Below are 21,045 nucleotides of genomic sequence, written 5' to 3' on the forward strand. Positions count from 1 at the left end.
GCCGCAATGTACATCTTCAGCTAAATTTAAGTCATCATTGACAGTCAGCTTGGGTAACTCATGCAAACAGCAACAAACTGCAACAAATCTGCCATCATACGCCGCTCTCTTCATTGTTCAATCTCCCGACCGGAAGTTTTGGAGCCGCCTAATGCCAAACGCGGAAGTGATGCATGCATGCATAGAGAAATTTACTGAAAAATGCCACCACATTTCCTTTACCTCTACAGCTATACTTGTATTCTGGCACACTAAAGAATAACTAATGTACTCATAATCTTTTTGTCAGGACCACTATAATATTCTGGTACAAAATACAAGCATACTCAAACGTAAAGTCAGAAATATCCAGCTTCACCAATCAAAGCTTTTCACCAGGTAGAGATGACCCTGGCTTCAAACTGGGAAGAGAGGAGGATTGGCAAATCATGGATTTATATGGGCAAATGAAAACATTTTGCTCTATAGTTTAGAAGATCTGCCAAAAAAAAAAAAAAAAAAAAAAGTTTAACATCTCAAAGCCGATGGATTGGCACGACTCCATGTCTGTCATCAGGCAAATCCATCTTGCAAAGCTCCAGTCCTCAACGTCTGTGCCAAACCAGACACTGTTTGGACCAATCAGTGTCATTTGAGACTGAGGCGGTAGCTCCTGGTGGCGTTTAGTTGTACTGTGAGCCGATGGCTTCTGCTTAGTATAGCGGTTAGCTCAGATGTAGCCATAGAGCCAGTTTTATCACAATTGGACTACATTTCTTTATATAATAAATTGCAAAGAACAGCACTGAAAGCTTTTCACGATGGAAAAGATATTGTAGGGCTTCTGCCAAGCTGCTTAGACACAAGTTTGCGATGTACTGTAATCGTAGCAATTAGCTTGAATGTAGCTGTAGAAAAATAGCAGTTTAATGAGACATTGACCATATTTCTTTATTGGTATGAGAACAAAGAGGCAGACTGAAATGTCCCCTTAGCAGAAAACACATTTTCGCTCTTCTCTTGATCAGCCTAAGAATAAGTTTTATTTTCATTATGCTCCACAGCTGATAGAGTAGCGTTCACCTGCCCAGCTTCCTGGTGTTGCGCATGTGTACAACCCTACTCTGTCAAGTCACTCTGATTTACCCGTCATGAATGTGACAGACAGAACATTCGTCCAATCAGCTTCTGAGAATTTTTTTAAAAGCCCCAAACACACAATAAAATGTTTTATATGTAATACATGCATTTACTGTAAATAATTCCAGTGAATCATCAAATAAGAGGTTGGCCTGGTCCAGATGAAGACATTTAAGAAGATGATTGGAAGAGAGTCTACCAAATTACACAAAGTCAGACTATCAATACCTGTTTTAAGTTGGTGCAGTTCAAATGGATTATACATACATATACTGTATATCCCCTTCCCAGTTATCACTTTGATGGTAATGATTCTGATCTCTGCGTTAACCCCTTAAAGTCTATTATATCGTATTCGATACTCAAATTCCCTCCAGTGAATGATCTTTTGCCAGAAATGCCTGATGCATCATATGTGATACAAAAAAATATTTATGTGAAATGTTATGACTTTTTTCAGATTCAGAGGAAGGTTAAACAAACATCTCAGTTCCAAAAAAAAAAAAAAAAAAAAAGTATTTTCTCGGTTTTATTTGATGGATCAGGCTTTAAAGGTTTAAATGTGGCCTGGATGAAGGCACATTATTTCACTATCTTTGGAGCTGCCCAAAATCTTTTAAAATTTTGAGAAAAGTCATCCAAATTACATCTGATGTATACTGTTAGGCTTCTCATCTGCCCTTGGACATTCATTCTTGGACTTTTCCAATTGAGCTGGGTCTTTCAGATTAAAAAAATGTTGCTCTATGCTCACTTCAGACTAAATACTGTATTGCAACAGCATAGAAAAATTAAGTACCTATAGTTGGGCCATGGTTTAAGAGTCAATCTCACTGTTTAGCCAGGGAAAGACTTAATTATGCAATTAAGGGAAATACAGAATTTCCTTCAAATTTGGGAACAATATATTATATTTCTTTAAAGTCATAAATCAAAATATTTTGACATTTGAGAACATGGAATATTGAACTTAGGTAACAAAATATTGTTCAACATTATGCTTTTTGTCTTTATGAATTTATTTATTTTAGTCTATTATTTGTGCCTTAGGTGTACTTCTGTGTACATTTTGTGTTTGTATGTGTCTTAGTGGATCTCTCTGAAAAAGCACAATTTAAAAATTAACTGATTAGATTGTGGAACTCAAAGGTCAAGATCATTGGGCCTTATATACAAATCGCACTACCAAAGAAACCATCCCAGCTCTTCCTCTTGGCACACCCCTTTGCTTTCACTGTCCACCAACGGTACACCTCATTGACACAGATGACCACAGGTGGTTGTTGTAGTTCAGGCATTTGTTTTTTCTTAGGTGGTTTATGATACATTTCCTTGGAGAAGAGAAGAAAAGAAAATCAGAGAAGAAATGCCCCATAGGAGTAACTCTTGAGTGTCTGTCTTGCTCAAAGACACCTCCGTAGCCGTCTTTGCCTGGCTGTCCCAGTTGAAGTGAAGTGAATCAGCAGCTGTGTTCATTGCTTGCATTTGCTGCTTTGCTCAACTGCATTGTTGGTGGAGGGAATTGAAACTAATGCATATACCTAACCCCATGTGAGACATCTTGGTGCTCAGATAGGGGGTCCTGCAGCATGTTTTGCAAGTAATACAGAGTGCTGCCTGACTGTGGTGACATTTGAACACATCACAGTGCAAAAACTCAAATCGAGGCAAGTGCATAGGTCTAATTTCAAGTAAAAAATCTTTTTTGCGCCCACAAGAACATTCACTTGAAAAAGCTCAGATAACGGAGCCAATGGGTAAAGCAAGTTTTACGTGTTGGGTGTCTCAAAATAAGATGCACCATTCAATTTGGATGTAGACATTTCATTCCAAGACATACAGTAAAATATGACTGCCCCATTGGTAGATATTTTCACTCATTACAAGTAGTACAGACCTAATTCTTTGTTCTTTATCTTGATGTTAGGTAAAAGTTAGATTTGAGGGCAGATGCATGTCATGGATTTTATTCACCTTAAATGTCACCTTACTCACTTTTTTGCTCAAACCGAGCTGAGATGTCGCGTCATTACATCCCTGACTGTTGATGCCACGGTTGACCTAGTGTAGCTGATGCATGACACATAGATAATAAGACCTACGTCAACCAGAAGTGTTTGTTAATGTTATGGTTAGCCACTAGTTTACTCAACCTACTGTTAAACCTAAAGCTCAGTGTATCATATATCAGTAGCCTAAGCCACATACGCAGGTTCACAGACACAGAGCAGACAGTTTGGGTGAATCATCCTGCAAACACAAACACAGCTACAGAGAAGTTGGTGTAACAATGCAGTCTGTAGATGGTGAGAGATGGAAAGAGTTTACTGTGATGGAAAACTGAAGAGAAAACAGCTGAGCTTCAAATTTAATAGGTGCAAAAAAAAAGGAGTTGAAGAATAAGAGGCTTTTCACTCACTAAAATACCGATTTATAATGAATTTCTATTAATAAAACAATTAAATACAAGATTCTGATGGCAAAATATGTACAATTTTATTACAAATATCCACAAACATGCAAAAATACTGATAAAAAGTTAATACAAAAGTTGCTTGAGTAAAAATACTCTGCTTGGTATTAAAACTGTGCAGACATCATGTGAAAATAAACCTTTTCACCCTATTTAAACCCAGAAATAAGCAGGTAAGGAACTACGCAAGAGCGGAGTGGCAGTTAGCGTGTCACATATGCATATCTTTGGTGATAAATTATGACGAAGAAGTGTCTTTGGCCGCTGGTATGCATGAATGCTACAGGCTTAGTCACACCTCATGCAGCACCGTCTTATCTGGTGGTACCAAGGCATTGTGGGATTAGTCATATTGTGTTTGTGTGAGTGTATCTGAGGCACTTTTCATGTTGACTACACCGCAGTCAGAAAGAGGAAGTAAAAAGCTGGTGTGTGTGTCCTGAATCTTCACCTTCATGCCACACCTCAACAGACAACCTAAAATGTGTGACACATTCTTTTTTCCAGGGTGTGAAAACTCTGTAGCACATGTAAATCGTTACGAGAAATAAGAGATGTTTTAGCTTTAGAGAGAATAAATACGCTGTGTGGGATTGATAAACCAATAGTGGCACAGTGCAGGTTTCACCCGCTCCCTCAAAAGGAATAAAAGCCCTAAGAGTGACTTAATCTTTTTCTGCTTTTAGCATCCTGCACAGAAATGCAGAAGTGACTGTTCTGCTTACAAGGCACACAGTTAGAAAGGTGCAGTCCACTGCTTTTTGTTTAAAAAACATCTTCCTGTTTACTGCCTGGTTTTAACTTCTAAATTGGTTTGATTTTTTAAAGCTGCTGAGCACCGTTTCTAGTCCGACAACACAAGCTAGTTTTACTCTCTAATTTCACAGCATGAATAAAAAAAGTTCTTGCAAGAAATCCCCCATTACAGAAGTCTTAAGAGGACAAGCATTCATACATTTTATTCTTTCTGATTTCTTAAGTAATTTTTGGTTGTTTCTAGACTTATTCATCTTGTTATTTTGGGATAACAATGCCTGTTTTCTGATAAAGAGTAAAAATGCACTCACATTGGGCCCACAGTTGCATCGTACTGTGCTGAAGCACGATTATTCCCCCTCCCCAGCTAACCACTCACGCTGCAATGGGCCCAGCTAGGCCTGGCTATTTGGCCCTATTATGGTACACGCAGTTTGCAAGACACACAGTCTCACAAAGTTGGTACAATAGGGAAATACACAGGAAACATGCTGTGGCTTATTGTGAGTTGTGTTGGTCAGATTGTTCAAAAGATTGTCGAAAAGAATAACCATAACAATTATATATCAGGTCCACTTTGCACACCAGTGCTTGTGTGCATGTCTGAGCAACTGTATCCTGCTGTAGCACAGCCCTTCCAGCCATGCCAGGGCCAAGGAAGTGTACCATGCATGGGCATGGTGTATAGCACTCACACTGGTCAAACAAACACCTTATCACCAGAAATCCAGCATTTCTAAACCAAAATAGGGTGATACATGAATGGAGATTTAATGGTTGCATGTCCTCTTGAGGCTTCTGTGCCCTGTATATATTTTAGAAGTCTCACTTTCTTTGGGACATAGTAAGAGCTGCATGTGTGCATTATTTCAGTATTAAACAAATGATGGATTATTTTTAAAAAAGAGGTAAATTTCCCTTAAATAATACCACAGGACATTAGAATTTGCTTATTACTTGCATGTGTAATGAATAAATATTTCTTAAACAGGCATAACTGGCTGCCTTGAAAACCTTTAAGCTTACTTTGAAGGCATCTTTAGATAACAGTCTTTTCATATTGCAATCATTCCGGAAAGTTTGTCCTCCTTACTTCTTAGTTGGTGTTTTCCATTCATGTCAACAGTTGAAATGTTAATAAAAACTTCTTAAAATCCACTGAATCCTGGATGTAGAAAATACAAAAGGCCCTGTTTTAGAGCTTGTGCAACAGTCAGCAGCAGTAAGCGTATAATAAGTGAAATTCCTGGGATGTCACACACGCATCTGCTGGAAACGTGTCAAATATCTTAGCTCTTTTGGCAAACAACACAACAATTAAAAGAAACAAACACTTGTAGGTACATCAAGTTTTTTCATGATAAAATACTGAACTTTTATAGTCATGTTTTTGTTTGTATGGCTTAATCCCCTTTAAGGCCATCTTTGGCAGTTCTGTGCATTTTTTCATTTTGTAAAAAAAACAAAAAAAAAAGAGTTGAAACAGATGTAAAGTGGGATAAAATGGGTATAAAAAATACGTATTAACAGTCTTAATGTACAGCTTTTAGAATATGCATTGCACTGGCATGTTAAGGTCACCTTTAAGTTTTTATTCTGGGTAAATCTGTTAGATCCAGGCTCAGTTCACATTTTTCTAAGTTTCCATTCTGGTCCCCGGAGTCTCTGTCCCACAATTTTCTCTCTGTGTTCTCAGTATTGTTTCCCACATCGTAAATAATTTCCTCCTTTTGTGCTCCATTCACTCTCACGGGTGACTCTCGAATGGGGCTTCTTTCAAGCTCCTCTGCTGCACCTGATGATTTCAAACTTTCCCCTTCCACACGACCATCGCCGACTCCCGTCTCCTTATCTTCCTCCTCCTCTTTGATTTCCTCTACCACTCCATCCAGACTAGAATCGCTTAGAAAAGAATGTGGGGTTTGGGTGTCCTCCATGGACAGAAGGGGCTCATCAGAGAGGCGGCCCCCCAGACCGTTTCCAGCCCCTGGGGTGAGGGGCATCTCCTCCTGGTCCTGGTCTGGGTCTTGGTCTTTGCTGCAGTAGGCGTAGCGGTGGTTCATGTGCTGTGAGTATGAGCCAGAGTGAGAGAAGCGTTTTCCACATTTGTCACATTGGTAGGGTTTCTCTCCAGAGTGCAAACGGCTGTGCTCGATCAGATGGTGCTTGTGTTTGAAGGCCTTGTTGCAGATTTTACACTCATGAGGGCGTTTACCTGTAATGGCAAAAGCCTTGATTAGTAAAAATATCAAGCAGATGTGCAAAAGAAAATTACCCAGTTGGGCATGGATAAAGGAAAAAACTGAGAAAAACAGGGAAAGTTTGAGTCAGTAAGTTCTGTTTTACTCAGTGAAACAGAAGAATTTTTTATTTCAAGTGAATACAGTACACTTCCATTTAAATTAGTTTTTAAACATCCAAAAAAATTTAAACAATATTTCTACACTGTCATTTAAAAATATGGGACTGTCTTATTTGACAACCAGCCTCTCATTAGCACACTACAGTCAGTAATGAGTTCAGTCTGACCAAAACAGTGACAATGAGGATGCTTCTGTGCTTCCCGTATCGATTTTTACTGCAATTTTTGTGAGAATAATTTAGCCAAACAGCAGCAGGAGTGACTCGTCAGGCTGGAAAAATGGGATTGCATCGTGTATCCACCCCTTCATTCTGATCACTTATGGATCCAAAATTTCAATATGGTGGCACACTAGAGGCTGCAGAACAGTGATTCTCAACTGATCTAGAGTCGACACCCACTACCACCTTCTTCATGATATGTTGTGACTCAAATCACTGAAAAATATTAACATTTATTAATAAAAGTGTTGCATTTTGAGCCCTAGATGGAAAAAAACACAAAACTGAAAAAATAGACAGGTTTTGAAATTTTCAACTATTAAAATTTATATTATGACAAATGCAGCAGTTTGGACCCTAAAATGGAAAAGCAGAATGAAAAATAAGACATGGTAAACATGTTTAAAAAACATATCATTACAGAGGAACATGCTTTCATGATTCCTCAAGGAATGTCCTCATTATCTTGGGAAACTCAGCTTTATTATTTAGGTAAAAGGAAATTATTTAAAATCTTGATAAAATAACAAAATTGACATATAAATATATATACTGTCTGTTCACATAGGGCTTAAGTACATCATACTTTAAGCCACTGTTTTTCTGACACACAGTTGCAACCCACTGGAAACACTTTATCACCCACTGCTGGACTTGACCCACCAGTTTAGAACCAATGCTTTAAAGCACATCATTACAGAAACCATAGGAGAAATCTATGCATTTTATTTTACCCCAACTCCTGTGTTTATGTGCAAATTTTGTTTTCTTTCTAGAGATTGCTAATATTTATCATGTTATCATGGGAAAACCAGTTTTATTATCCTGAGATAAACAAGTTGAGATCTCAAGAAAACAACTGCAATAATAAATGCAAATGGAGTACGATGAAATGTATCAATGTACTGAATGAAACAAAAATTTGCATGAGCTACTGACCTGTGTGCTCATATTTGTGTCGCAGCAGAGAGCTGCTCTTCTGAAAGGTTTTGTCACAGATATCACAGGCATAAAGCCCTTCATCTGTCTTCTTCAGTCTCTTCCTCCCTGGTCCTCCTTCTCCATCCAGACTGTCATCCATGAGAGCGAGGTAGTCCAGAGCTCCTCTGCTTAAAGCCTCACCCTGCGGAGAAAACATTTGTAATCATGCCTCTATAATTACAGCAATGCTTTCTAATAGAATAAGACTTCTTTGTCGTTTTACTACTTCTTGGGTAATTTTGGGGCTTTCTCACCATTAGAACTTGTCTCTCCTGGTGGATCTTTTTCAGAGCTGCCTCTGCTTCTGCCTCCATCATGTAAGCCATTGGAGAGAGAAACCCGGGGCCGTTAGCTGGCTGACTGAATGGAACTGCAGTAATGCCATCATGCCCTGAAAGCCCTAACCCAGACTGCTGGAATATGGGAAATCCATTGTATAAGGCACTCGGAAACACAGGAGGTCCACTCCCGCTAAAGACTGCATGGTGGTGGTGGAGGGGAAGATGTGAAGTTGGACTCAGTCTTCTGAGCTGCTGGCTGCTGAGCTCTCTTTTCTCTCCTCGAGACCAGTTTCCGTTCACAGTTTTGTTGACCCCATCCTGGTCTGAGAGCTGTTTGGGCAGGGAGAGGTCCAGAGGTTCGTTCTGTGCAGACAGAAGGTGCTGAGGCGATGACAGCTCAGGAGGGCAGCTGGTGAGGTCAAGGCAGACTGGAGAACCGAATCCTGATGAGGGAATTCTCCTCCTGGCTCGAGGTGATGACAGCTCTGGGGAGCGGTTGATTGGCTGGCTCGGGCTTCCTTTTTCCTGGCTGGACCAGAGTGTTCGGGCATCATGGAGAGGCTGTGGGGGGGAGTGCATAGCGACAAGGAGCTGCTGTGGGACGGAGTGCCAGCTGGGTTTCTGTAAAGGTGATTTGTTTCCAGAGAGGCCATTTGTTGTTTCACTTTGTTTGCTGTTCTCTGATTGGAGAGGTGGTCTAGGGTAGAATAAAGGTGGAGAGGAGAGGTCTTTGCTATGAAGGCCCTCAGGTACCTCCAGTCCCTCTCGGTTCATCTTACAAAGGTAGCGTTCATGCTGAAGGAGCACCGCTACATTGGGAAAAAGCTGAGAGCACCAGCGACATGTCACGCCTAATACACCTCTCTCTCCTTCGCCTGACTCCCTTCTCCTCTCAGGTGACACCTTACTGTCTAGACCTGCTCCATTGTAAATAACCCTCCTTTCCTCAATTCCTTTCTCCACCTCCTCCTCTTTCCTCACCTCCCTGTGCAGCATCTCCTGCAGCATCTGCTCAAACTTGGTCCCAGAGTGCAAATAAGGCAGCAGGGTGGTCCCTTTTAGTATGCTGGCCCTCAGTGAAAGCTCTGCAGATGGCTCCCAAAGCCTAGCCAGGTCTGCAGCTCCAGGAAAACCTGTGTGGTTGTGGATGGGGTCCTGCAGAGAGAGCTGGTGAGGATCTTTTAGTACTCGACCCAGAGTTCTGTTGTTATCCTGGGTTTGTGATGCCATCGGAGAGCCCTTGTCATTACTGTTTCTCCCCCCGCCTGCAGGGGGAGATGTAGGAAATGAGTGGTGGAAGGAGCTTTGACTGTGTCCGTTAAATGCTCCACTGGTTCCTCCTGTGTTTCCGCCTCCGTTCAGGCACTTCTTGCTGCTTAAGTGGGAGCTGTAGGACCCAGAATGGGAGAATCTTTTCTTGCAGTTGGAGCACTCGTATGGCTTCTCCCCTGAAGGACCACAAATATACTTTTATTTTCAAAAAATGAATCCAAAGGATAGGCTGTAGATAACTTCAACTTGGGTGTAATCCTTTTACATTTTTCAAACTTCTTGCACTGTCAAAACATCTAAGTCAGTACAATTTTATTCTGTTTAACTGATGCAATAAGTAAAAGTTAGTACAGAAGAAACAATAGCAAATTGCAGGGTGAGTACAACTGCTTGAATACTACTCTGTCTCACCACTGTGGATGCGGAGATGTTCCTTGAGGTGGTGTTTGTACTTGAAAGCTTTCCCACATTGCAGACATTTAAACTTCCTGGTCTCCATGGCTTGATCCAAACACATTGCACTCTGGAAAAATAGAAATGGATTTTTTCTCAATAAAAAACACAATAAAAGATTAATTGCAGGGTGTGGGAAGGTATGATTGTTCATTTTATCTACACAAATAACCTTATAAAAAGACCAGTGCTTAGTTTTGGCAATAAAAATGCAAGTTTTAGCTTGTGTATTTTTCTATTTATAATTAAATACTTCTTATTGCAATTACTATAAGCCACATTCAGCTGGCCTGTCCAGATTAATGTCTTCTTTAAAGCTGTGAAATGTGAAGATAAGGCCAGAATTGCTTATTGTAAGTAGAAATATCTGTCAGTACAGCAAGCAAATTTACTTGGGAGTTTTGAAATACGATGTTTACATCTAACTTAGTGAGAGCATTTCCATTTAAGACACTTTTGCTTGCTGTATTGGTAGATATTTTAGTTACTACAAGCCATTCAGGCCTTATTTTTCTGATTTACATCTTGAAACAAGGAGTCAAGGGAATGCAGCTTATATGAGCTGTAATGAGATATTTTCACTGAAATTTAAAGAAATACATTTGCTTCAATTTAAATTTGTGTAAATTATCCCCTTGTCTCAGTGTCTCACCTTGTCCTGCACTTGGTTGTGAAGAGCCAGATGCCGCTCCATCTGTGCCCTATGGGTGGCAGTGTAACCACAGAGCGGACAGGCCATGTGGACACCCTCCCTGTCCTGACAGTACTTGATGTGATCCCTCAGAGACGCTCCTCTCTGAAACATCCTGTGGCAGAACGGACAGGCCTGCTGGGTCCTTCCTCCATCTGGAGTCCAGATAGAAGAGGCATTAACATCAAACCATGAAACATTTCCCACATTCATTAAATACTTCAATTTCTCCATCTGTTTCATTTCAGTGGTTTATCTAAGGTGCCTGGGAGTTGGAGTATTTCCGAGTATATATTTAGAAAGATGCAGGGCACACCCCGGATAGATGGTAGGCATATCACAGGGCTGTGACATATATCTAGTGACACCCACATTCCGCTTAAATATACCGTTTCTATGCCCTCGGCAGAATGAGCAAGGTTCTTCTACAAAACTATGTATGTACGTGTTCAAAAATAATCTCTCTCCATCATCATTTTCAACCCATGGTCACGGTGTGTGTTGGTGGCTGTATCTGCAGACATCCTGGCCTCCGACTGTTTTTGTTTCCTTATTTCTGTGTTCAGGGTGGGTTTTGGTATCAAACTTTAGGCAGAGGTTGTGTGGCCAAAATCAGCCAAAGGTCATAGGATACAACTCTAGCTGAGATCCTCAGCACGTATCTATGAGTAAGCTATGCTGATGTAATATAGCCAAGGAGGAGGCATCAACTTTGAGGGTAGTTTTTATAGCCTTTAACAAAAATGCAACAAATTTTGCCAATATAAATGAATACAAATGTTCCTAAAGAAAGTCCTGTGAGAAAAATAAACAAACAATGCAGAACCACTGACAAGTAAATTTCCTAAGTGCAACCATAAAGAGTTGTAATGAACTGAATGTAGAAATTCATACAAAACCTGAACAATGCTTGGTCTCATTTAAAACAGTTAAATACAAATAAAAAGGGTTGACATTTATGTCTCAAGGCCCTCAAATTAGAGTAAAATGTCAGAACTGAAGTTCTTCTATTTTACTATTGACAGGTGCAGTATAGACAGCAGTAACTTCAGTACATTGATTTTTTTAAACATATTTGTATCATGAAAATATCACAACATTTCCAAACAATATACTGTACTTTTATTGTTCCTATTTAAGCCACTGATTCTATGCATCCCCTTCATACTTTCAAATGATTGTATTCATGATGGTTTGAATCATTTTGTGTTTCTCCTATTATGTAAAGTAATTTTGGAGCAGCCTGGCACAAGAATTTGCTTCTGATTTATTTTATCTTATGTTTATATGTGAAAAACTGTATTTGATTGAGTAAAGTTGTTTTATGTTTTTCACATTAAATTCAGCTGAGTATTAGACCATGATACCACCTTGAATATATCTTAATATATATATATATATATTTTTTAGATTTATTTTTTGGCCTTTATTTGATAGAGGAAGGACAGTGGATAGACTCGGAAACAGGGAAGAGAGTGGGGAGAGACAAGCGGTAAAGGGCCACAGGCCGGATTCGAACACGGGCTGCTCCCTATCTTGATATATTTTCTACTACATGAGTAAACCCTGCAAAATATAGTGAAACTAGGGCAGCATTAAAGAAACTGGTCTTAAATGTTGGTGACTCAAAAAAGAACTTTGTCAAACCATAAGCATCTGATCAGCTGAAAAATTAAAAGCAGTTGTTTCGTTTCCATTTTCTCAGAATAACATTTACATCTGAAATCTGATATGAACCTCATCTGTGCTTTTTCCTGTCTGTGGTAAATACAAACTGCCTAGCTCAAAGGCAGCTATTTCAAATTTATTTCTATCTTGCATCACTGCAGCTGTTCTCTCATTAACCTACCTGTACCCTCAGGTGAGTGGTGCTGAGCTCCTGGTGACCAGATGGCGGGTGGTAACTCATCGTGCCTGCTGCTTGGGTGGTACACACCTGCCGTGCCATTGTGGTTCAGGTGATCCAAGACACTGGCTGAGGTAGATGCCTTCCTCAACTGGGCCAGAAACTTATAATGGGCCAGGTCCTCCAAGGCATTCTGGGAATCTGAGTTCTTACCTGGAAATGTCGAAAAAGATTTAGTGGAAATGAAATATCAAAGACAATAAATTGATGTTTGTTTTCAAAACGAATGCTGAGTTTCTTCTGTTTGACAGTGTTTGCCACAGAGTAATTTTGAAAACAATTAAAATTAATGTGCTCTGCCTTGTGACAGAAAAATGCTGGGAAATAAAAGCAATATAATATCACATTTCTTTTTTCCCTCCTTTAATCCATCAAAGGTCTCTGAAATAAAAAGTCCTGGCAGAATAAAAGTCATGTTGTGATAATTAATAAAACACACAGCAAAAAACCTGAATTATTTAAGTATCAGATGTTGCAAAGGAACATAAAAACATCTGTTTGTTATGAAGATTAATGTTATGCATTCCTATGAGGGACAAACTTTTAGGAAAAAAACTGTTGAATTTAACAACCCCTCATTGTTTTGTTGGTCAGAGCATCCATGCAGTTGTACTATCACTGCTGTACACTTTTTTGTAAATATAAAATCAAACATGTTAGAGATGGGCTGCTTTTTGATTCATTTTGAGTGTATTTGTTTACGTGAGGACATATTGCATAAAAAGTGATACGATGTGACTGAGTCTAATGGAGCTGATTTGTTTACTCAAAGACTGACAGATAAAACAATCTATTCAGGGTTCTGGTTGGTCTGATATGAAACTAGACTTTAAGAATTCTTTCTTATTCGTGCCCCTGAGTGCGGTGACAGGCAGCCAGAAGGAGAGTGAGCGAGCCAGCTTACAGCGACTTTGAGGAAGATTTTTCAAATGTTTGCAGATGTTGGCATATTTTGAGCTGTTTTTTTTTAATGTGGTGAAAGGGAAGAGCCTGTGTGGTTGAGTGTTGTAAAAACTCAGCTTTGCCTTCATCAGGCGAGGCCAAATCACACGAGGCGAGGGAGCTAAGTGATTGTTAGTAGGCAAGCCGCTTGAGCCTTTGATCTCCTCTAAATAAAAAGGAAAGCCTCACGTCGCACAGCGCTGATTTCAGTACCGTAACGTCACCTCTTTGATGCATGGAAATATTGTGACATTGTGTGGGATGAGTTCTTTTGTCATGCTTTCAGAAGGCTGCCTTTTCAAAGAGAAGAGTGAAAAGACAGAACAGCTTGTAGGGAAGGCATGGTTTCACAAGGAGCTGATATGAAGGTGTTTCTAGAAGGCCTTGAGGAGCGTTGTGAAGCTGGAGGTGTCTTGCATCAGAAAAAAACACTTTAGACTTGTTTACACATACAGAAGTGTCCTACACAGCATTCCTATACTGCACATATTTCAGCATCTCTCTTGGCCTTAATCATTCAGAAACAAATGTTACAATTCAAAGAAGAGGGCTTAACTTGCAGTTTTAGTGTGAAATACTTACAGTACATCCTCAGCGGGTCCTGATCCCCCTCCCTGTCAGTGTTGGATGTGGCGTTGTGGTCTTCAGCAGCTTCCTGCTCCACCTGTCCCCAGTAGTTCCGACTGCCGGGGCTGAGGCTGTGGGGCCGCGTGGAGCGAGCAGGGCTGCCAGGCTCCTCCGTCCCCTCGCTGGGCGTCAGGCTCGTCTTGTCCAGGCTCTCCTGACAGTCCTGGGGCTCCAGGCTCCACATACCGACCTCATCCTCCCCTTCCGATCCTAGCGAACTCACCTGCTCAGCATCTACTGTGAGAAGGCGAGAAAAATAACGGTGGCATTTAGAGAAGGAAAAAAAGAGTTGGAAAGGTCTGTTTTAAATTCCTTGAAGAAAATTAGAAATAAGAAAATAGCACATCTATTTTACAAGACAGGTGATTGGGAGGGTGATGTGTCCAGTACAATTTCACACATCCTCTCTAGCTTTAAAACAAACATTTACTAGAAAATGGCAAACAGTCAAGTGTTACAATGGGCAGGAGGAAGTGGCAACATGCCTGTAAGCAACCAATTTCATTAAATCAAATCTGATTTTGTAAGTTGATAAATAAATAAACAACAAATATCGCTCCTGGTGGGATATTGAGAGTACATGTACAAAAAAAGCCTGAAACTAAAGAATTACTTCTTAATGCATTTTGTTAAATAATATCAATTTATCATGTATAGTTATGAGGAAACTAAAGGTCCCAAAATCAAAACTACAATCTAAATCAGACACAATAAATCAAAAGCCAATTACCGTGAATTAGTAATACCATTTTTTCAATTGTAGTCTAGATTAAATTCCCCCCAAAATTTACTCCAGGTGACAGAAAAGCAAAAAAGCACAGCTTTAGGATGGTCATCAGAAGATGAAACCAAAATAGAAAACAGAGAAAATAATCTCTATAATATATTAATATTCTAAGAAACAGGACTAAATAATCCCCATGAACACTAAAAAACAAACTTATCAAATCATATAAATATTGACCCAAAAAAAATTTGAACTGTATGATCCTAATTGTAGTGTGCATACTATATTTGAAAGAAGGGGAAAAGTATGCTAAAAATCATATACAGTAAAAGTGTGTCTTAATCATTGGTGAGTTAAATAAATGATGATTATTTTCAAGTGTAAGAAACATTTAATTTTTTTGATTAAAATTATAAATTGAAATAAAATGTTTTGTAGTGTTTTATAGAATGGCATTAAGATGATTCAACTGATGTTTGTGATAACAACAAAGCTGCACAAAGCAACATAATTTTTTATATGTCAGGATCCAAAACCAATCAGCAAAAACACAACCAGAAATTCACTAATACTTCATAAAATTCCATCTCTTATCGAACATGTTTGAAGTAATAATAAAAAGCAACTGCATTCACTTCTGTGTTGTGTTTATGTTAAAACATCGTTCTTTTCAAGTGAGGTTCCCCAATGTGTTTCCTATAAATCGATATTTTATACAGCTCTGTGTGGTTTCTTGTGCGGATTATGATCAATACAAAGAGACTCAGCGTGTAACATACAGATTTTCATGCACAGCAGATCCAGAACTTAAAAACAAATGTCCCAAATATTTTACTAAACAATTTCCAGAATATTAAAACTTCAGAAACTGAAATATAAAGTCTTTACAGTCATTTTGGGTCTATTTTGGAGTAATTTCCAAACGCATGGTTTTGCTCTGACGATACTGAGACAGACTGTGGCTTTCATTTAAACTGGAAATAAACTTTAAAATAGATAATGTGTGCCAAGAATAAAGTATGTTTTAATCTCTTCAAACTTAATTTTTATTAAATATATTTTTATACATGGATTTTTTTCTATTACTGTGTAAGTACAAAAAGTTGTAAAACCCAAAACTGTGATTTTAATATATGTAGACTTCTGATGCAGTAGAGCTATAGTTTAGCTTGTAAAAACAACAAATAAATAACATATTGCAATCTAAATAGTACCCTGGAAAGAAGCATGTCTTTTTCCCATGGCAGAGACAATAAATGACAATCACAAACACATGCCGAGGATTTCAGCTGTAGGCTCTTGTTTCCAAAGCTTCTTCTAAGGACTCTCTGTTTTCCTCCACTGATTGGCAATATCTAATCACAACCAAGTAATGTCTGTTTATGAACACAAATACAGTCCGTGCCAGTGCCTTTGAAACATACCATCAGAGAAAGCCAAACCATTATCGAGGGGGGAGCATGGACCGTGCCAGTTCTTCCTTTTGTGTTGATGTGAAAAAAATCTCATCAGGTCACAGAACAACGCTGCCATGCTTCTGATTAGTTTAAAATAAATTCTCTACTTATGGCCCTGTGAGTCTTGTGCCTCTTTTTGTCAGATCTGAGTGAAAAACGAGGTTTTACAGCTCGTTAAATTTCACAAAACACACAAACAAAGTTTGTTCATTAAACTGTCAAAACAACTCTCAAGCACTTTTGAAAGATTTTCAGTTTTATTTGAGCTCTTCCAAATACATCCGTTAGTAGACGGAGGACGCAGTAATTGATGAGAATTTTGCCTTTCGACGCCTCGACACATTCAGTTACACCCCACAGCTCATGGTGACAAATGCCCGAGACAGTGACTGCACTAAGGGAGACATTTTTAGGTGATGTTCCTTACAAAGACGACACAAAAACACAGATAACGCACGTATACTGTACAGTCACTATGAAAGAGCAAAAGTAGGGCCGGTGCTGCAGATGGGACAAACCCGCATTTACAAGCACACTTATAACACTAGTGCCCGTACAATTAATCTTCTACATCTTCTTCAAAACCTAACACCTACATGTGTATCTTTTTGCATCATCCCCAGCGTCATTACATGCATCATGTACAAAATGAGCTCATGCAAAGCTGTGATTCACCCAGGCCTCTGCTCCATGCTGTGCTAACATACGGTGGAGTGATTTGCTCTTACAGGGGTGAAATTGCTCGTAACATGTGCTTCCCTACAGCAGACAGCAATAAAGTTACATGAAATAGTTGAGGCTGATCTGCAGGAGTTTCCTGAGATGATAGGACATACCACCAGGACCAAAAAAGAGCCAAATCTGGTCTGGATTAGGGTGAAATTGGCTCTAATTTTCCGTTGCATGGCAGTGAGTGACACTGAGCCTATATGTGCTGTCATTAAAGCAGCACTGCGCTGGGATGGCTTTCATTATCTGGCAGAGTGATTTATTTATTTTGATGGCGATAGAATCCTTCACGTTGGTCTTTTTGAGATGGAGCAGTATAGTTAAGTCTTTGAACAGTGCAGGAGGTTGAGGATTGTGTGAGAGTAGAGATTGTACATCAAGGTGGAATAGAGCTGGAAGACATAGAAAGGAAAATATCACACCAAACAGCAGAGCAGAATTAGTCCACTGCTATTGTGCATGAAGTAAAGTAGTAGTGTGCGTGGGAAGAAAGTGACTCATACCCAGAAAGTGCTTGCTGAACTGTGCTGCATCATGCTTGACAATGTCGATCACTCGGTCTTCTGGGGACTCTTCCTGACGGTTTGACAACAACACTGTGTTCAGATCAAGCTATTTTAATCTGTCTGTCTCTTCCCCTGCCTGACAGTGACTGAATATCTGAGAGATTGACGGCCTGCCTGCCAGAAAGAAGTCTACTCTCAGCATGGGAACACAGGCAGTTATGACAGAACACATCACTCTTGTTGGAAGGCTCGTGATCCATCTCCAATCTGAGCTGAAGCCGAAAAATTCACGACCTACAGTAGTGTTTCAAAGTCAGTTTCCCCAAGCCAGAGGGAGACGCTTAAAGATTGAAAAGCACATGTGTGTTTGACACGGAAAGGCAGATTTTAAAACCACATTAAAAAAGAAACCGCAACTTTAAAAAGTCACAAATGATAAAGAAAAATAATCTTAACATGTCTCTAGTGCTGGCTCACAACAGTGAAGAGACAGTTTCCAGTTAATTCTGCACTGTTTATATCCCAGAGGGCATCTACTGTACAGCAACACACTGGGCCTCCGTCTATTTTACGATGCACATATGTGATCTGGTATTGACTCAGTAATTATGTGGCTAAATGGTAAGCACGCAATAATTACCTAGGAATTACCTTGTTTGTTTCATTTGGTTTTAAATGGAAACAAACAAGGCCAGGCCCAATTTAGCACACATTGAAATCGTTACTGGTCTGTTGATTTTTACAATTGAAAATTGTCATATTAAACCAAGAAAAAAAAGATGAAATATCCTGAATGCTTGTGTGACATCTGAAAAAAAACCAACACTTTTTGCATACATATATTGAAGACATTTCAGCAGTCAATATAAATTTACTTTTAATTTTCTTTAAGTGCTTCTGATATACTTGTGTCCTTTGTTAGAAATACCAAATTTAATAAGTCATAACCTAACACTTTTGAGATATACCCAAATCTATCATCTTAAACATTCCCTTAAAATATCCCTGAAATATACACTGCAAATGTAATAAAGTATGGTACATATTTTTTAAGTTTAACATTGTCTTTGGAATACATTGTCCATAAAGTACTATCACTGTTTATGTTCTTATACAACTATTTCTCAATAAATCACTATTTTATCTGATAGAAAGCAATTCTTTACCTTATTCCCAGAAGAAACAAAGCCCAGGCTGTTCTTCACATGATAAATGGCGGCCATTATTGCAACATCTGATACATTATGATACGCAAAATGTATGTAGTAAAACTGTCAGAAACAAGAAGAGATACAGCCATCAGACACTGATGCATGAATAAAAACTTTCCGATCAGATCACAAAGGGAAAACTCACTCATAAAGAAGAAACAAACTCCCTTCCAAATATCCAAGCACATTTTAACTCTTGTTTTTTTAGATTTAGTTAATGTATGAAATAATGCTTTCCCCATGCTGTTAAAACTCTAACAGTTTCACAGGAGTAATAAGAAACTTAACACTAGCTATTTTGAACTAAATAAATAACCACAAGGGTCACGGACGCCCACATGCTAAACAGAATGAAAGCGAAGGAAGCTGAGTGTAATGTCATTTTACGGTACCTATATGAGCAGCTCAGATTCCAGGTAAATCCATGTTTGTCTCTATTGTTGACAACGATGAACTCTGTTAAAATACCCCTGAAATCAAGCCTGTCATTTTAAAAACTCTCACTGTGGCAGCTCTCCTGATACCTGCTGTGTGACATTCATACAATGAGTCAGGGGAGGACCGCAACCAAGAGCAAACACCTCCCACCTGATATCCTTTTACTCAGAAGCAACACAAACTCTCTCTGGTGGCTGTTTCTAACTGTGGCACCTTGGCCTTTGCTGTTCTGGTTTGTTCTCACCTGCCCTGAAGATACCAAGGAGGGGAGAAGTGCACTAAAAACCACATGCTAGTTCGGGATTTTTTTCTGCCTGTGTTATTAAAGCAGGTGCAAATAGTCACAATGAACACTGATACACAGAATGCAGTAAAACATGTACATGTTTTGGTAAAGATAATCTAAGATTCAGAGAAGGTACATTCAAAGTATCTAAGTGCTGAATTTTCCTCTTAGTGGTTCTCTCATTACTGTATGCAACTCTTAATTTAAACTAATTTATGATGTAAGATCATTGCTTATGCTCACACAGCACATCAAGAACTAAATGCTCTAAATTACAAGTTCACCGTCAGTAATCTCATGATTTGACCCACTTTAATTGCATTTTTGTGGCTGGAGAAGGGGAAGTGCAAACATTCTTATCAAATGACGGTAAAAACTACCACACTCGCATTGATATAAATGTCTAAGTGACATTGTTAAGATCTATTTCCAGTGATTACAGTCATCTCTAAGCAGGCTGGCAGCTAGCCGCAGGGAAGTTTGCAGATGGCTGCAAATAAATGAGACCGAAACTGTTACACGTTGATAGAGATTGTAAAGGTCAAATGAGCTTGGAGGAAGAAAATGTGATGTGTGTTGCAGTTTGTGATTGTGCGTTCTTGCTATATGTTTGGTTTACAGCGTCGTGGTGTACACAGAAAGGGGTTAAGGAGGTGGGGTGGTTTCAGCGAAGAATGCAGCACAGAGGAACAGCAAGTGATGGAGAAAGACTATGTTAAAAAAAGGCAGAGGAGTGAGGAGTAAAAGACAGAAAGAGACAGAAAGCAGCAGTGTCAAACTGTCTCTGACACAAATCTTCAAACTGCTGTCGAACTGTGAAAAGCACACTACAAAGGGAAATTCCCTCAACACACACAAACACAGACACAAGAGGAAGGAGTTAAATCAAGAAAAACAAACAAACAGCATGTATTGTGGGCTTAAACAAGGAGCACGACTGGCCTGCTGCTGCAGAGAACAGCCGTGTGATCAAACAGATATGAAACACATGACCATAACTTTATATGTGTCTATGTGTGTGCAGTACTTCATGATTTTCTAAATTGCAATCCGAGGCAGAAAAGTTGAAGCCCATGTGGCGGTGCCACAAGTCACGGCTCTGTGCCTTTAGATGTCCCGCTCATTAGAAGACACCACCCTGTCAGAGCATTTAAACCACCACCGCAGAAATGCACCGCTGAGGGGCAACATCTGCACCCGGAGAGACACAGCAGAGGTCACACAACACAATCATTTCAAGAGATAAACAACAAACTAATTTCCTCATATTGATTAAGGCTCAGAAAGACTGGAGTTGAGTAACAGCAGCGCACTAACAAGTGGTATTTAAATCAACAACAAATACTGAAACTACTCTGGCTTTGCTGGCTTTGTTCAGTGCGGCTTTTAATGATTCTGCTCAATTAGAGCCCCTGTGACACAAAAACAGAATCCCTCATGGCGTTTTATTTGCTTCAAAGCCACCAAACCATTCACTGATACCACTCGAGAAGTTGATTTGTCAAAGAGTTGCTCTTTTACTGTGACTGTGCGCTCGTGTTAGTTTCATTATTCACATGAGTTCTCAGTAGCATTTCACAGCAGCCTCTACGAATCAAAGCACAGCC

General features: G+C 39.4%; 1 protein-coding gene across 6 annotated transcripts in view; it reads right to left on the reverse strand.

The window, feature by feature from the left end:
• Positions 1-3,598: 3,598 nt before the first annotated feature.
• The window catches only part of LOC121528970 (zinc finger E-box-binding homeobox 2-like), a 33,223-nt gene continuing 15,776 nt past the window's right edge, over positions 3,599-21,045 (reverse strand). Inside the window, exons 1-10 of one of the 6 annotated variants that reach the window (XM_041816632.1) lie at positions 19,107-19,246; positions 18,670-18,774; positions 17,501-17,573; positions 14,040-14,321; positions 12,459-12,668; positions 10,571-10,764; positions 9,877-9,988; positions 8,167-9,641; positions 7,871-8,054; positions 3,599-6,563 (exon numbers count right to left, since the gene is read on the reverse strand). In XM_041816632.1, coding sequence (XP_041672566.1) covers positions 5,932-6,563; positions 7,871-8,054; positions 8,167-9,641; positions 9,877-9,988; positions 10,571-10,764; positions 12,459-12,668; positions 14,040-14,321; positions 17,501-17,573; positions 18,670-18,726 — 3,219 coding nt within the window. In that variant the 5' untranslated portion in view covers positions 18,727-18,774; positions 19,107-19,246 and the 3' untranslated portion in view covers positions 3,599-5,931. Of the gene's footprint in view, positions 6,564-7,870; positions 8,055-8,166; positions 9,642-9,876; positions 9,989-10,570; positions 10,765-12,458; positions 12,669-14,039; positions 14,322-17,500; positions 17,574-18,669; positions 18,775-19,106; positions 19,247-21,045 lie in introns of those variants that run through there. The other 5 variants (XM_041816635.1, XM_041816653.1, XM_041816634.1 and 2 more) reach the window with 5 other exon arrangements.

This window comes from Cheilinus undulatus, linkage group 3 (genome assembly GCF_018320785.1).
Source record: "Cheilinus undulatus linkage group 3, ASM1832078v1, whole genome shotgun sequence".
NCBI classification, from domain to species: domain Eukaryota; kingdom Metazoa; phylum Chordata; class Actinopteri; order Labriformes; family Labridae; genus Cheilinus; species Cheilinus undulatus.